We start from the raw sequence: 16307 nt of genomic DNA on the forward strand, positions 1-16307 counted from the left end.
CCTACAAAGTATCACTGCTGAGCAAACTGGAGAAATCCTCACAGTCCACTTGAAGGGGGGAGCTCAGATCTAAGGCATGTCGAACACTCCCAAGTCCTGCACAGTGGCAGCCCCTTTCACTCTTCACAGACCGTAACCTTCACCTCGGGCAATCTTGTTCTCACGCGCACGCACACACACACACGCACACCGTCTTTTCAGCTCATCTCCCATTTGCGCCTTCCGGTTGCTTGGGCAAACTCTCGCTCTTGCTCTCTGAGGAATCCTACAAACAACCAGTTGCATCGGAGAATCCAAAACAACCTGTTAAGGCTACCCTTGAAAGCCCATTTATAAAGCTGTCTTTAGAAAAAAAAAAAAAAGCAGAGTTCAGGTTTGGAGGAAAAAAATACAGTCGGGAACCTCATGTTTTGAAACTTGAAACAAGCAGAAAAATGTATTGCTCTTGGGTTGGTTGATCTTACAAATCTTGATCATTGTTTAATGCAACCTAAAAGCAGAATAAAAAGTAAATATACTTTAATACAATCAGAACTGTGAAAAGGTACAAGCCAAAGAAATCAGAGTTGGGGTCAATTCTATGTGACTATGTAAATGAAGCTTTTCGATAGTTTTCGAATTAGTTCAAGTAAGATCCAAACTCAGCATGGTAACAATGGTGTTCTCAAGCACAGTGTTTATCAACCCATCCTTTCTTCTCCTTCTCTTGCTCCCCTCCCCACTTTCTTACTGTTATCCCTATCATTCTTGTAGGGGTCCTCCTCCTGTGTCCACCCCTTAAATGATGGAATGTGTAATGGATGTGCCTGAGCCCCGTCCTGAACATTCTGCACATTCTCCTAGGTACCCGACTCCCTCTCCTAGCTTCACCTAGCTCATATGCCGACGACTGCTACGTTCCTATCTCCTGCCTGGACAGCTCTCTTGTCCTCTGAACCTGTGCCGCACATCAACTGGTCTTTGGCCACTTACATCTGCGTATCTCAGGGTCACCTGAGACTCAGCATGTCCACAACGGAAGCCATCATTTTCACAAAACCTACTTCCTCTTCTTACGTTCCTCACCTCAACAAATGGCTAAGCTCTGAGTCCGGTTGGTTGCCCATGGCAGAAACCTGGGCATCACCTTGACTTTCTTCTGTCCCTTATCCTCCCAGCCAATATCAAATCCACTGGGTTCTCCCCATCTCTGCTGTCTACACCCTGATCCTAGCCCTGGTCATCCTGCATCTGGACAATTATAAAACCTCCTAAGTGGTCCCTCTTTTCCACGCATGCCCGCTCAAATCCTCTCTCTCCCCTCTAAAGCCACATCTCCAGTCCTCACATAAACCCTTTCAGTGAATCCCACTGCACTTGCCATACAGAGCACAGTGTGATGTGGCCATTAGCCACTTCTCCAGCTTGGAGTTGCACCATCTCCAAGCTCCGCACAACCCAGCCAGCGTCAGAGCTGGGCCATTCCGTTCTGTGGGAGTGTCTTGCTCTCCCTGTCTGCTGGGCTGAGCTCAGACTAACCCCTTAAGTTTCATTTCCTCAGGAAGACTCATTCAGGCTAGGTCTGTCCTCTTAGAGCACCTGCCCTTGGCCCACGCCGCCCCCCCCACCCGCCCCGAGGGCAGGAGCCACATCTGTTCTGTGCATTTGTCTTCACTACCTCCCTGCGTGGTCCCAAAACACAGCAGACATTTAATGGAACATCTCTACTAACTGATTAGCACCAAGCCCTTCCAGTTCCCCCTTGTGAATAGGCCACCAATGCCATCTCTCTCTCGATTACTGCATTAGCCTCCTAATGGGTGTCCTCACCTCTCTCTCTCCATCCTCCCCTCCGTGCTGCTGCCAGAGAGCTTTTCTAAAATGCAGTGCTGATAGCATCAGCCTCCATTGCCTTTAGGATAAAATCTACGGCATCTGGGCACAAATTACCAGGCCTTTCACAGCCTGGTTCCTGTTCCCTCCCCTGCATGGTCTCTCCTCCTCCCTGCCTCACACCCCCAACTCTCCCCTGTCAGGTCTCTAGCTGACTTGTACTCTCACATCCTCCCCCTCGCACCCCCAGCAATCAGTCACCAACTTCCTTCAGGAAGCCTTCCCTGACAGGGCTCCTCCGCTGGGCTGGCTGTCCCATTTTGTCAGTGCGCATGGTTAGGTCACTAAATACATCCTCTGCCAGGACAGTCCTGGTCTATACCCGCAGGTCCGGCTTAGATTAATAGCTCCCTTGTTCATTCTCAAAGCCTACTGCTCTGGGCAATAAACCACTTGTTCCCTCTAACAATGACTATTAATTGCTTGTCCAATCGCCTGTTTCCCCCCTAGACAAGGTAAAAAAAAGAAAAAAAAAACTGTTTTATTCACAACAACATCAGGCACAATGCCTGGTACCTAGAAAACACCATGTGTTTATTAAACAAGCATGTGTACTTATATACTGTAAAAGCATGCACTTTCATTAGGATATTTATTTCATTCTAGTGTTTGCTCCTGAGAAACAATAAGCTGGCCCCCAACATTTAACTTAAAGATTATGTATTTCACCAAATGATTTTAAATATATATCTTGAAGAGATTTTGAGATTTTCAAAGCCTAACTCCAAAATATATATACATCACCCTCTGCATATGGCACACCATGACCTCAGCTCCAGCTTCCAGCTACTTTCCCATCAGTGCTGACACATTTGCAAGGAGCCAGACCTGCGCCCAGCCTGCCCCTGGTGGCCAGCAGCACAGGTCCACAAAAGGGCAGAAGGCCGATTGGGAATATGGTCAGCACTCGGGGAACTGGTTTCTTTCTATATGACAGTAAGGGCCCATTTGCCATCCAACCCAGGCCTCATAGGCACTAGGCTTTCCCAGAGTAAAACAAAACAAACAAACAAATCTGTTTTTCACAAAACACTTCTTAAGGATACTTACATCAGACAGCATTGGCTCATCAAGTTCTTCCACTCTGCTCAGGTTAGGTGCCCCGTATCGATCGCTAATTTCAGCTAGCGTTTTGCCTGAGTCTGGTGTTATATCCTACAATCATTAAAATTCATTTCTAATATTAGATGAGTTCAAAATGAATATGTTAATTTTCTCTGATTTTGGTAGGAGATTTCTGAATTACAACATCAAAATTCAGCGTCATTAATTAATGGAATGAACCAACACCTGTTAACGGAGAGAGAATTCTAGAGATAAATGCTAAAACTTACTTAAATTTAAGAAATTTAATTTAATACAGAAAATTAACATGTATCATTGGAAGTAAACATATGGTCAATAAATATCTCACGACATTCTGGTTTTTAAAAATGGGTGATGGGCATTGAGGAGGGCACTTGTTGGGATGAGCACTGGGTGTTGTATGTAAGACATAAATCATGGGAATCTACCCCCAAAACCAAGAGCACACTGCACACACTGTATGTTAGCCAATTTGACAATAAATTAGATTTAAAAAAAATAAAAAATACAAACGCAAACCAAAAGTCCAATTTTTATCCATTTTGAGATTTTGCTCTAAAGAACACTGTACTTGTGAACTGTTGTTACTAGAACACATACTTGGACTATCAAGTTTGATAATTTCCTTATTAAAAAGTTTAGCTCCTAATGCATCAAAGTTAAGCTTTGCTCCCCAGGACACTCATTCATTTCACGTGACACAGAATAATGTTTCCTTCTCACCTCTGAATGTGAACTATCTTCACTCGTAGGTATGTTTTCTATATTCATTCCCATCTCCTACAATATATAAAAATGAAGAAAAATATTTGAATATACTTTCCATTTTGATTCCATGTTTAATGTTCAAGACGGTTTATTTTTACATAGTGCTATGATCAGTTTAACAGCAAACATGTCATCACTTTTAAAAGGGTGACCTGAATACATTTAGTACAAAACTGCAGCTCACAGTCTCATTTAACACTTGACACTGATAGAAAACCATGTTTTATTTATAATTGAACACGACTTTAAAAAATGAAATGATCTGAGACATTAAACCAAAAGCCAAATTATTAGTCAGGGTGACAAGTGACAAAACAAAAACTTTCCTTCCATTTGACATCACTGAATCCTCACCAGAGAGAAAGGGGATATACATTCCCAAGTATTTAAAAAAATTTTTTTAACGTTTATTTATTTTTGAGACAGAGAGAGACAGAGCATGAACGGGGGAGGGGAAACAGGCTCCAGGCTCTGAGCTGTCAGCACAGAGCCCAATGCGGGGCTTGAACTCAGGGACCGCGAGATCATGACCTGAGCCAAAGTCGGCCGCTCAACCGACTGAGCCACCCAGGCGCCCCAATGTCCCCATGTATTTATGTGTGTGTGTGTGCATGCATGTATATCCATGTGCCCTCCAACATTCAGACTGAGATAACATCAGCATCTGTGTTTTTGTTAACTATGTGTGTTTTCAGACTATGTATAGGGTTTTGAATTTATCTTTTTTGTTTGTGTTTTATCTTAGTATTTTACTTTTTTAAGTAGGCTCCATGCCCAACACGTAGCCCAATGAGGAGCTTGAACTCACAACCCTGAGAGCTGAGATCAAGTGCCTGACACTTAACTGACTAAGCCACCAGGTGCCCCTTAATTTATCTTTTTAAGAATCTTTTTTTATTTCAATCCATTCTTCCACCTTTCGAAAAAGTGCTCTAAATAATGATGCTCTCATCTAAGCCATGAATAGACATATTCAATGAAACCTACTTCTATTTTTAATTTTAATTGTGGAATAAATTGAGGCTGGTTATAAACATAGAATATAAAATATCCAGTTGAAAGGTATAACTCAGTCCTTCAGAAGTTTGGTCTATGTGACACACACATTTTGGATCCCAGGGAACATTGGCCAAACTAGAGGTCTGACATTATACAGACAGTCAATGGAAACAGACTTTTTTTTTTAATTATTTTTTTAATGTTTTTATTTATTTTTGAGACAGAGACAGAGCATGAGCAGGGGAGGGGCAGAGAGAGAGGGAGACACAGAATCCCAAGCAGGCTCCAGGCTCCAAACTATAAGCACAGAGCCCGACGCAGGGCTGGAACTCACGAACTGTGAGATCATGACCTGAGCTGAAGTCAGACGCCCAACCAACTGAGCCACCCAGGTGCCCTGAAACAGACTTTTTAACATAAGTCCCTGCGTAATTGAATGAAAGACATGAAACAGCCATATAAAAATATTTTGAAACGTAAAAATAGTGTTGATAACACATCGAACACGAGGAAGAAATATGCGACTGTCTCAGAGATCAGAACGCCCTCAACGTTACAAAGAACTTAACCTTCAACATCAGCTACCATAGTCAAGGACAACTGTGCTTTGACTAAAATGTTGCTAACATCCCCAAGAGAGGACTCTACTGCTCACAAAGCAGTTTCACATATACGGTCTTGACTGATCCTCCTGACAAACCAGTAAGATAGTGCTAGTGATATCTTGTTATTCTTATTTTTCAAAAAGGCAAAAGGAGACTAACAAGGTTATAAGACTTGTGTCAGTCACACAGCTAATGTGTAGCACGTCTATGAATCCCACGTTATAACAGCTGGAAGAAACAGTTTGAGGGTTCTAAGAGGTTTTAAATAAAGCGGGCAGGTATAAAACTTCAAATTACCTTCTCTAATTGTTCTTGAGCTCTGTGTAGTTCTTCTACTCTTTGTCTCTCTTTTTCTTGCATTTCCAACTCCAGCTGGAATGCCAGCTGTTGCTGAATATTCAGAAATAAATAAGTCATGTTAAAGTCAGATCAATTGCCAGGAATTAACTCTAATCACTCTGAAATGTCCCAGGATAATTAAGTTTATACCTACGTAAATTTCAGACGCTTACGAGAATAAATGATCACAGCCGCCTAATACTTTAGCTTTTACAAATATTTCCTGAAGTCTAACATAAAAAAGGAAGCTTCCTTAATTGCTAATTTGCAGAAAAGAACAATTTGCACAAAATCATGTTATTTTCTCTGTTCTTCTTAGAGCAACAAATGAGATTGTCGTACTTTTTTTCAGATAAAATCTCTTCATCCATAGATAGGTCTTCAAATAGCCAAACCTTGGTTACAGAAGAGTGGATGAGAAAACCTTAAGTATATTATCTGAAACCACAGATAATCAACAGCATATTTGGTTCCAAGTCAACAGACATGCCACACTAGAATAGGGGTCAGCAAACTAAATTCTGTGGGCCACATCTGAACCCAGTCCTGTATTGTACAGTCCATGAGCTAAGAAAGGTTTTAAAGTTTTAAATGAAAATACTGAAAAATACTGAAAGAATAATATTTCGCAACACATGGAAATTACAGAAAATTCAAATTTCGGTGCCCATAAACAAAAGTTTTGTTGAAACACTGCCAGGTTCATTTGCTTACTTATTGTCTGTGACTGGTTTTGCAGAACGGCGGTTGGGTAGTTGCAACAGGGACCATAGGTGGTACTCTCATCATTTTGTGCTCTGCTCAGCACACTATAAATCACAGTCATGCCATTTTATCTCAACAGTTCTTGGAGTGGCATGGTATCACCACACCATGACATTTTTTATAACAGTGCACACCCATCATGTCAAAACAAGAAAAGATGTGGATTTGGAATGTTGCCCTTTGAAGACACAGTGGAGAGTGGATTATTTTATTATCAAATTAAGTGGCAAAGTATGGTGTTTACGAAGCAATGATACTTTATTAAAAGAATGCAATACTGGGAATGCAAGCTGGTGCAGCCACTCTGGAAAACAGCATGGAGGTTCCTCAAAAAACTAAAAATACAACTACCCTACGACCCAGCAATTACACTCTAGGCATTTATCCAAGGGATACAGGTGTGCTGTTTCGAAGGGATGCATGCACCCCCATGTTTATAGCAGCACTATCAACAACAGCCAAAATACGGAAGGAGCCCAAATGTCCATCAATGAATGAATGGATAAAGAAGATGTGGTATATCTATAGAATGGAATATTACTCGGCAATCAAAAAGAATGAAATCTTGCCATTTGCGACTACATGGATGGAACTGGAGGGTATCATGCTAAGTGAAATTAGTCAGTCAGAGAAAGACAAATATCATATGACTTCACTCATGTGAGGACTTTAAGAGACAGAACAGATGAACATAAGGGAAGGGAAGCAAAAATAATATAAAAGCAGGGAGGGGACAAAGCATAAGAGACTCATAAATATGGAGAACAAACAGAGGGTTACTGGAAGGTGTGTGGGAGGGGGGATGGGCTAAATGGGTAAGGGGCACTAAGGAATCTACTCCTGAAGTCATCGTTGCACTATATGCTAATTTGGATGTAAATTTTTAAAATAAAAGGGCACATTTTGTAAAAAAAAAAAAAAAAAAAAAAAAAAGAACGCAATACTACCAGACTAAGCACGTGTCATCACAATATTCTCAGCCCACATGAAAACAAAGGTCAGAAGTATTAGAAAATTTAAGCAGAATTACTTCATCACAGGATTTCTTCACAAAAATTAAAAATAGAAATGAGACTGCAATGGAAGCAAGTTCCCAAGTGTTTCCTTTGTTAGCGAAGCAAAGACGCTCACTTACCAATGATGATTTAATGACGTGTTTTGATTTCAGTGTCCTGGGGGCAGAGGGTGGCGTGGGGGGGGGCGGGGACTTACATTAAGATTTTGGTGAAACAGTTGCTCAAAGAGTTGATGGCTTTGGGAGCAACATCAACAGGCAATTAAAAACAAGGTGAATTAGGGGTGCCTGGGTGGCTCAGTTGGTTGAGCATCCGACTTTGGCTCAGGTCATGATCTCACAGTTCATGAGTTGGAGCCCCGCGTTGGGCTCTGTGCTGACAGCTCAGAGCCTGGAGCCTGCTTCTGATTCTGTGCCTCCCTCTCTCTCTGCCCCTCCCCTGCTCATGCTCTGTCTCTCTCTCTGTCTCAAAAATAAATAAAACATTAAAAAAATTAAAAAAAAAAAAAAAACAAGGCAAATTATTTTGAGCGATTTTCCTTGGCTCCTGATGGGTAGACTAATGTTCCCAACACTGCTCAGGGGTTACTGTTTACTGGAATCAAGGCTGAGGGTTTTTGTTTTGTTTTGTTTTTTGGAGAGAGAGACAGGAGAGAGGGAGAGAGAGAGAATCTTCAGCAGGCTCCATGCTCAGCGCAGAGCCTGACTCGGGCTTGATCCCACGACCCTGGGTCACGACCCGAGCTGAAACCAAGAGTAAGATGCTCAACCGACTGAGCCACCCAGGCGCCCCAGGGCTGAGTCTGAAGTGACTGAAAGATCAGCCTCTATGAACAGTCTTCATGGGACAACTACAGGCAAGAATATTTTCAAAGAAGTGGAGAAACACTAATTCAGTAAAACCAGCAGCGAAACCTGCTAATATGTGTTACAACCAATGGTGAACGGAAAGAGGCTTAGTTGGACACGTTTACCAAGCTTGTGAAAACACAGCGTGGAGAGCCTATGAGTTGTGGCCGTATTGCCCACCAACAGGTCCTCTGCAGGAAGCGTCACGTGCTCTTGAGCCAGCGGGACCAGCAGCACCTTTCCTTCACCCTTACGAGCGTGCCCATCATCAGTTCTGTGAATTTCTGTCAGGAACGGAAACCGAATAAATCTAGGCTTGCCCTACCACACAGCAGTTCCATGGCTTCACCGAGAAGCCGAAATTTGAATTTTCTATACTGGCCATGTATCATGAAATGAAAACACGGTAACAGTTTAGTGTGAATTTTGGGGCTCAGGACCAAGATTGAAATTTTTCTGAATGAGAAGAATCATGTTCAGTCACTATTATCAAACCGTAAATGGCTTTGCAAATAAGCTTTTGCTACAGACCTAATAATGTTTTTAAATCGATTCAAACTAAACATACAAGGTGAAACAGCACTAACATGTAAAAATTTAGCCCTGCAGGACAGACATTTCAACAACACCTAATGTTTGAATCACCATGTCAAGCTGCCTCATTCACTTCCCATGCAGGCAAAATCTAAAACAAGAAACTAGACCCCCATTCCCACACAAGTCTGCAGCAGGTGTATTTCCCAATCTCAAACTATAGATCCAGAGTTTTGTTGTTGTTGTTGTTGGTTTTTTTTTTTGGCCTTGATTTAAGTGCAAATTAAATTTCCATATCCCCAAATCCATTTAACTGTGTGATTGAGAAGCTTTTACCAACCTTCAATTGGAAGTGATTAATCTACAAGGTAATGACATGCCAAAAGGCAAAACAAGATAAAAATCTAACAGAATTCTACAAATGCATTCCAGAAGATAAATATGGTCAAAATTATATGCACATGGACTGATAATCAGTATTTGGCAGGAAGCATCTCTAAGCTATTTTCAAAGATGGAATACTAAAATCTCATTACAGATCAGCATTAACAGATAAATATTTTCAATCAATTTTGATGATAAGGAACATTAACTCTGAACTCCAACTAAGTGAAATATTATCTTTAAAAAATAATTTAAGTCTTCCAAGTAGTAAGCCGGATTCCAAAAAGAAAGTTATATTTTGCATTCAATTTTATTTTTTTTATTTTATTTCATTGACACAACATTTGCGGAAATTTGTTCTCTCTTGCTATGTCTGCATAATACTCCATAATACATACATATCCCATTAAGAACACTTAAAATTTTTTTTTAACATTTATTTATTTTTGAGACAGAGACAGAGCATGAATGGGAGAGGGTCAGAGAGAGAGGGAGACACAGAATCTGAAACAGGCTCCAGGCCCTGAGCTGTCAGTACAGAGCCCGACGCGGGGCTCGAACTCACGGACCGCGAGATCATGACTTGAGCCCAAGTCGGACGCCTAACCGACTAAGCCACCCAGGCACCCCAAGAGCACTTTAAAGCTATGCTTTTAAAACACATCTTTTAAAAATAATACATTTTGACAAATAAAGAGATAATAAACAGGAGTTAATATTTATTTACAAAAGGTCGTTGAAGGGAATTTCTTCGTAATTTTGTATCATGCACACTAGGATAAAATTTATGGGGTAGGTAGCCGAAGTGCAAGAACACATCACTCAATCCACTTGCAGATATTCGCAGAGGAAGTGAGATAACTAATCTCTCAACAACAATGCAAAATGTACTTGGTAAATACCAACCACATTGGTCATCAGAACCAGTGTAACATTTTCGGGAAAATTTCAAAACCTAATTCCCTTCTTCACACATGAGTAAAACCATTAGAAAAGGTATTCAAAAAACAAAACAAACAAACAGACCAGCTTTTATACCTCCTCAGTAAGCTCTTAAGTAGAAAATGGCAGTAAAAATACTTCCCAGTTCACAAGGGCCCAGGGTTTACTGGAGAGTGCTTAAAAATCAGTAGCACTAATTGTGAGAGCAGGGAAGTGACCAGAGTCCTGAAGCCCAAGCTCACCTTGATCCAATGGACTCCGAGCGCCTCTATGTTTCTTTGCATCTCGGTCTCACTCTCTCCCAAGCTCTTCTCTGGTGCTCCCTCCTCCTGACCCATGTGCCCCTTTTCCTCGTCTCATCTAGTTCTGCCCACCAAGCTATTTCTTTAACTGGTCATAAAATCTTCTGGAGACTATTACTGTTATCTTCCATTCCCCATACAATGCTCAGGGTTCAATGCACAGCGGATCACTTCACGCTGGTCAACAGGATACCGTGAGAGGAGTGCTTGATTTCTAGTATTGCCAACTTGGATCTAAGTAAGACAAAGTGGATGAGTCAAAGAACGTTAAGTGCCTCTACATTTGTGACGTAACTGCCTTGGGGAAGGAGAACTGCTGAGAGGTTCTCCTTATTCTGATAGGAGGGGGCAGACACTGGCTGTAGAAACTGAAGAACAAGGGCAGCATCTCAAAAGTTGGGGCAACTACAGCAGACACTCACCCATTTGGATGATCGTTTGACATCCAACTCAATGCTTTGCCACCTCCTGATAGGGAATTAGCCAAATGATTAGATAAAAAGAAGATTCGGAAGCAGTAAAGTTTTCAATAGCCATATCTGTCTAAGGTGCCTAGAATGTTCTAACCAGGTATCGGGTATGAGAGTTTAGGCAGAGAAACTATTTGCCATGTCTATACTCTCCTTCTTATCCACACATCCAAATCATGGGCTTCTTTCCCTTTCACATATGTGTAGCTGTGACTCGAGACTCTAGAGTTAAGTACTACATGGTAGAATGGTAAGGATAACCTAAATTTAGTTCAGAGACTCTGCATAAATTAAATCGGTCCAGAAGCCACTCTGGAACTTTCCCTATCTTGTTTACATTCCAGGACTCATCCCTTAAACCGTTCTCTTACCAACATCTTCAGCTCTCTAATCCTGTTACCCCAAACCTACTTCAGTCAAGGGGTCTGCCCCTTCCACATCTTCACTCAAATATCTGGCCTAAGTGGAGAAAACCCATAATCATAAAACCAAACCAACTGGCAACATTATAAACGCCTGGTCTCTAATTCTAACAGGGTACTCCATGCCACCAAGCAATGCTAAGTTTCCTGGTCAACTCTAACATCCTCCAAAGCCACCATTTCAAACCCTCACCGCTCTTCCCATACCTCCCACTTCATCACCCCATTCTTGGAAGATGGTCATGGTCTCTACTTCATAAAGAAGAAAGAGTCATTCAGAAACTGCTTTCAACTTTGTGCCACAAAACCTATACACCCACATGTACCCAGACTATCCTCTCCCCATTTCTTAACGTCAACCACTCCCTTCCCCTCTGCTCCTAAAAAAACCCCAACCTCCCTCCTTGAAAATCCCCTTGAAAGCATTACCTCCGCTCACTGTCTCCCCCATTATCCTCCCCCCTCCCCAACACACTGCTCCTATCAAGGTCACCAGTGGCCTTGAATGAGCACTTCACAGTCTTGCTCTCACTCAACCAGCAACTGACTCCTCAGGTCTCACTGAGACGCTCTCTCCCCTTGGCTTTCATGAGAACACACTCCCTGGGTTTCCTCCTACCCCAGCTGCTGCTGCTTCTCTAGCAAAGAAGGCATAAATACAGAAACACAGAAACATGAAGATAGAAGAAAGCCATTCGTAACTGACTAGCGATGGGGAGTTTTTCACCATTTGGGTCGCACCACACTGAGGCTGACCCCACTAATTCCAGTCACCCCTGAACCCCCACGCTTGTCTCACCTGCTGAATCAGGAGCTCCTCTGCTTTGAGGCTCTCCATCATTTCCTGCTCTATCAAAGCCAGTTCTCTCTCACGCTCCAGGTTGGCCATTTCCTTCTGTCTCTAGCAGTGTTCAAAAATAATATCAAGTGACTAAGCGGAGATAAAACAATTTGTGAAAACAATCTTGAAAGCATGTTAATCACCAACAATGGGGAAAGGGTAAGCAAATTTTACTTCACCCGTGTGGAAAATGTGTAACAATTTGGGGAAATGTGTGTTTTATTTGAACAAAGAGCATAAAATTAAAATCATACAGTGGGTATGTTCACGATTATGTAAAAAGAAAAACTACAAATGTATAGAAAATGTATAGAAAATATATAGAAAAAAGACTAGAAGAAAGAGGTCTTCTCTGGGTATTTTTTTATGTTTTTGATATTGTCCAAGTTTTTCTATAATAAACATGCTATTTTTATAAACAGAAAGAAATAACACTTGAACTTTTTAAAAAAGCAAATCGGACCAATTATTTGACTCTTCTACTTTTTTTTAATGCTTATTTATTTATTTGGAGAGACAGCACATGCAAGTGTGCATGTGAGCAGGAGCAGGAGCAGGAGAGGGGCAGAGAGAGAGAGGGGGAGAGAGAGAATCCCAAGCAGGCTCCACGCTGTCAGCTCAGAGCCCGCCGGACGCAGGGCTAGGTCTCAGGAATCATGAGATCGTGACCTAGTCGGACACTCAACCAACTGGGGCCTCCCTCACTCTTCTAATTTTCTACAAGAAGGTCCCCACTTACCAGCTGCTCCATGGTCACATTTTCCTTATATTTGTAAATCCACAATGCTAAATATTCTACTGGATCCACTGGGCGATTTCTCGCCACTTCTGCAAGACCTTGAGTTAGACACGTCCCGAGGCACTTTTGAAGATATGTCGACTCCATTTCTCACCCCTAACCTCTAAAAGGTAAATGTTTGTGCATCAATGCAGGAAATGTTCAGTAAGGCACAATAAAAGTAGAGTCCGGTGAGGCCAACAAAGCGTTACATCCTGTCACCAGTCGTGGGCGCCCCTCCCCCCGCCCCCCCCCACCCCCCCGTCAGGGATGACACAAAAAAGCTGTCTCTGGGAAACTTCTCACAGTTTCCAAAAGGCCTCCACAGATGTCACTACAACTAACACTAAGATACGCTTTCAAAATCCTGGAGGGCTTTCGAGTCCAGGAGTCAGAGAAGAGTAGCAAACAAAACCCCCAACCAGCAAAAGGAAGGAAATAATAAAGATTAAAGCAGAAATAAATGATACAGAAACTAAACAACAACAACAACAAAACAACGACAAAAAAAGAAAAAGGGATACTGTCGTTGGGAGCTGACTATATGCCAAGCAATGCATGTGTCACTTAATCCTCACAACATGGGTAAAAAATCGGTATTATTTATCCCCACTGTGTGGATGAGGAAGCCCAGACACAAGGAGTGTAAGTCCATATGGTGGAGATGGGATTCATACCCAAATCTTGATTCCAGAGCCATTACCTTCATGACTAGGATGTTCCTCCCAAGCCATGGGGGTCCGTTTTAGAAAACATCACAATACTCCACCTCAAGAGACCACAGAAGTCCATGAATCTCTAAGAACAAAGAATAAAAAGAATTCAACCTTCAAAGGATAGCATAAGAGGCTCCTCATGCTTTGGCCCCAATTTCTTCACCCGCTCACCTCCAGACATCTCCTCTGCCACCAGCACATCCTGGGCTCTAACTATACTGAACATTCTGCCATGCTGCCAGTCACACCTTGCACACTTCAGTCTCCAAGACTGTTGTGCATAATGATTCCTCACCACCTCCCAGCCTGGGAAATGTCTCTCCTCACCCGCAAGATGTAGGTCATCTCTCATTCCCTGAGCCTTCCCAAGCACCGTAAAGAAATTCTTCCTTCTCCAAGCAACTCACACAGCACCTGTCATACAACCTGAGAATCATCTGTGTACGCGCATGTCCGTCCTCCCTCTAGAAGACAAACTCCTCCAGCTCCTCAAGGAGTGTGTTTTAACCACAGGGCAGACACGCTGGTTCCCCATGGAGCAAGTGAACGAGTTTCTCCATTCTCCCAATAATGTCCCAGTCTATTCAGTTATGAAGATGGGACAGGAATAATCTTAGACCAGATTTAATTTTTTTTCAGAGAGAGACAGAGCATGAGCAGGGGAGGGAGAGAGGGAGACACCGAATTGGAAGCAGGCTCCAGGCTCTGAGTTATAAGTACAGAGCCCAACGCGGGGCTTGAACCCACGAACCGTGAGATCATGACCTGAGCCGAAGTCAGATGCATAACCGACTGAGCCACCCAGGTGCCCCAATCTTAGACCAGATTTAAAAGAGAGAAGAGAGAGAGAGAAAGAGAGAGAAGGAACGAAGGAGGAAGGAAGGAAGGAAGGAAGGAAGGAAGGAAGGAAGGAAGGAACAAGGGAAGGAAAGAAATGTAGCAACAACTGCATCTCAGGTGCTTTGAAAAAACTAATCACCCTCAAATTACCCTCACGGCGTCCAGTCTCTTCTGAGAATCTAATGAGATATAATCGTTGTTCAACAAATATATACTGCGTGCCTATATGTCAGACATGAGCAATTATACAGCAGAGAATGCCAGCATGTCTGGTCCTGTCCCTGGACAGATGCACCTAATATTCCGCATAAAATTTCAGAAACAACAACCTCCTGAGGTTCATCCATAAGCCCCACCTCTTCTCTCTCATTTGATGGTGATGAGGGTACAAAATGGTATAGTCCCCATGGAGAGGAATTTAGCAATATCTAGAGAATTAAACAGATATTTACCCTTTGAACTATCAGTCTCACTTCTGGGGATCCTATCTTGCAAAAATATGGAGTGATGATACATACACATAGTTATTTTGCACCGTTATTTAGAATAGTCAAACTGGGACTGCATCCAAAACTTCTTCATTAAGGGACTGACGAAATACAACAACACAATGAATTACTGTGCATATAAAAGACAGGAGGAAGGTCTCCCTATTTTAGAGACCTGGAGTGGCCTCCAGGACACTGGGAGAAAAAAAAAAAAGCAAGGTGCAAAAATTGTATATAGTATGTTTTGTATTAACAACAGCAGTGGAGAAAGGAATGTGTATATGCGTACATAAGTGCAGCCATAAAAACTTAAACTCTAAAAACTGGCACAAATGAGCCTAATTCCCTATCGAGCTGGCATGGGTGTCTTAACCATACAGAGAGAATGACAGTATTACAGATAGTTTGAGACGCGGTATCTTCACTGTGCTTCTTCCGTGGGATATACTCTAAGGACAAAAATAACTACATTGACAGGTCAATGTCATCTGAAGTGGAGTAACACAAAACAGGCAACAGATTCCTGAAAATAAATGGGAAAGGGACCATGTCCCCAAAGAAGAAACCTCTGGCCTAAGAGCGGCTCCCAATGGAGGGTCAGTCTCGGATCTATGGGCATGGCTTAGCAGAACCCAGGTAACATCTGCTACCTCGCTTGGCATGTTTCCTGTCCATGAAATGACAATATCCATACACAAAGGATATTTGTGTTCTTGCAAGGAATGTTACTTATCATATACACCAACGGGCGCATCGGCGCAAATAGAAGAAAGCTCTTTCCCACAGAAACAGCTACCTCAAGCCCGTAGAAGTTGTCACAAGAAGTACAAAGAAGTCCTTTTGCCCATGCTTAGGAGAAAGTCGGCCGGCCTAGTGAGAAAGGAGGGGCCCGGGTAGAGTTTCCAGTCCTCTCCACCCGGCGGCGCAGTGCCGCCAGCGGGGTTGAGGGGGAGGGGAGGGAAAGTAAGAGGAGGAGGAGGAGGCGGTAGCAACGGCGGCCGCCCCCAGGAGCTGCACTAACCTCGCTCTGCTCGGGGAGCCCAGGCGTCGCCTGAGCCCCACACCACTCACAAGGTCCAACGGCCCGAACCACCGCGCGCGCGGGACCCCAGCCAAGCGCCAGCAACAGGTCTGGGCGGCGCCCGCGCGCTCAAAGTCGCTAGGCATCTCCCGTCGCTAGGCAACGAGCGCGCGCCTCGGGACGCGAGAAGGCGCGCTGCGGCGGGGAAGGGACCCCGGCGCGCGGGGCGCGGGGGCGCGGGGGCGCGGGGGCGCGGGGGCGCGGGGGCGCG

General features: G+C 43.1%; 1 protein-coding gene across 3 annotated transcripts; it reads right to left on the reverse strand.

Moving 5' to 3' along the window:
- Positions 1 to 301: 301 nt before the first annotated feature.
- DYDC1 (DPY30 domain containing 1) lies at positions 302 to 16164 on the reverse strand. 3 transcript variants are annotated; one of them, XM_049645282.1, is made up of 9 exons: positions 16037 to 16163; positions 15812 to 15885; positions 13675 to 13769; positions 12933 to 13095; positions 12152 to 12253; positions 5628 to 5720; positions 3682 to 3738; positions 2923 to 3027; positions 302 to 490 (listed from the first exon to the last, which is right to left on the reverse strand). In XM_049645282.1, exons 4-9 carry the CDS (start codon positions 13077 to 13079, stop codon positions 461 to 463), a joined length of 534 nt encoding a protein of 177 aa, XP_049501239.1. In that variant the 5' UTR covers positions 13080 to 13095; positions 13675 to 13769; positions 15812 to 15885; positions 16037 to 16163; the 3' UTR covers positions 302 to 460. The 3 variants fall into 3 exon arrangements, with proteins under 3 accessions (XP_049501239.1, XP_049501238.1, XP_049501240.1); XM_049645281.1 differs by lacking the exon at positions 15812 to 15885; XM_049645283.1 differs by lacking the exons at positions 13675 to 13769; positions 15812 to 15885 and having other exon boundaries at positions 16037 to 16164.
- Positions 16165 to 16307: the final 143 nt, after the last annotated feature.

The sequence above is a fragment of the Panthera uncia genome, chromosome D2 (assembly GCF_023721935.1).
Source record: "Panthera uncia isolate 11264 chromosome D2, Puncia_PCG_1.0, whole genome shotgun sequence".
Classification (NCBI taxonomy): domain Eukaryota; kingdom Metazoa; phylum Chordata; class Mammalia; order Carnivora; family Felidae; genus Panthera; species Panthera uncia.

What these genes read in the sequence shown, in the direction of transcription:
- DYDC1 (XM_049645283.1), bottom strand. Translation starts at nt 13,079, where the DNA reads ATGGAGTCGACATATCTTCAAAAGTGCCTCGGGACGTGTCTAACTCAA. An exon ending in CTCAAGAACAATTAGAGAAG is followed by an intron (nt 3,739 to 5,627) that starts GTAATTTGAAGT and finishes TATATATTGTAG; the next exon opens with GAGATGGGAATGAATATAGA. An exon ending in AAGATAGTTCACATTCAGAG is followed by an intron (nt 3,028 to 3,681) that starts GTGAGAAGGAAA and finishes TAATGATTGTAG; the next exon opens with GATATAACACCAGACTCAGG.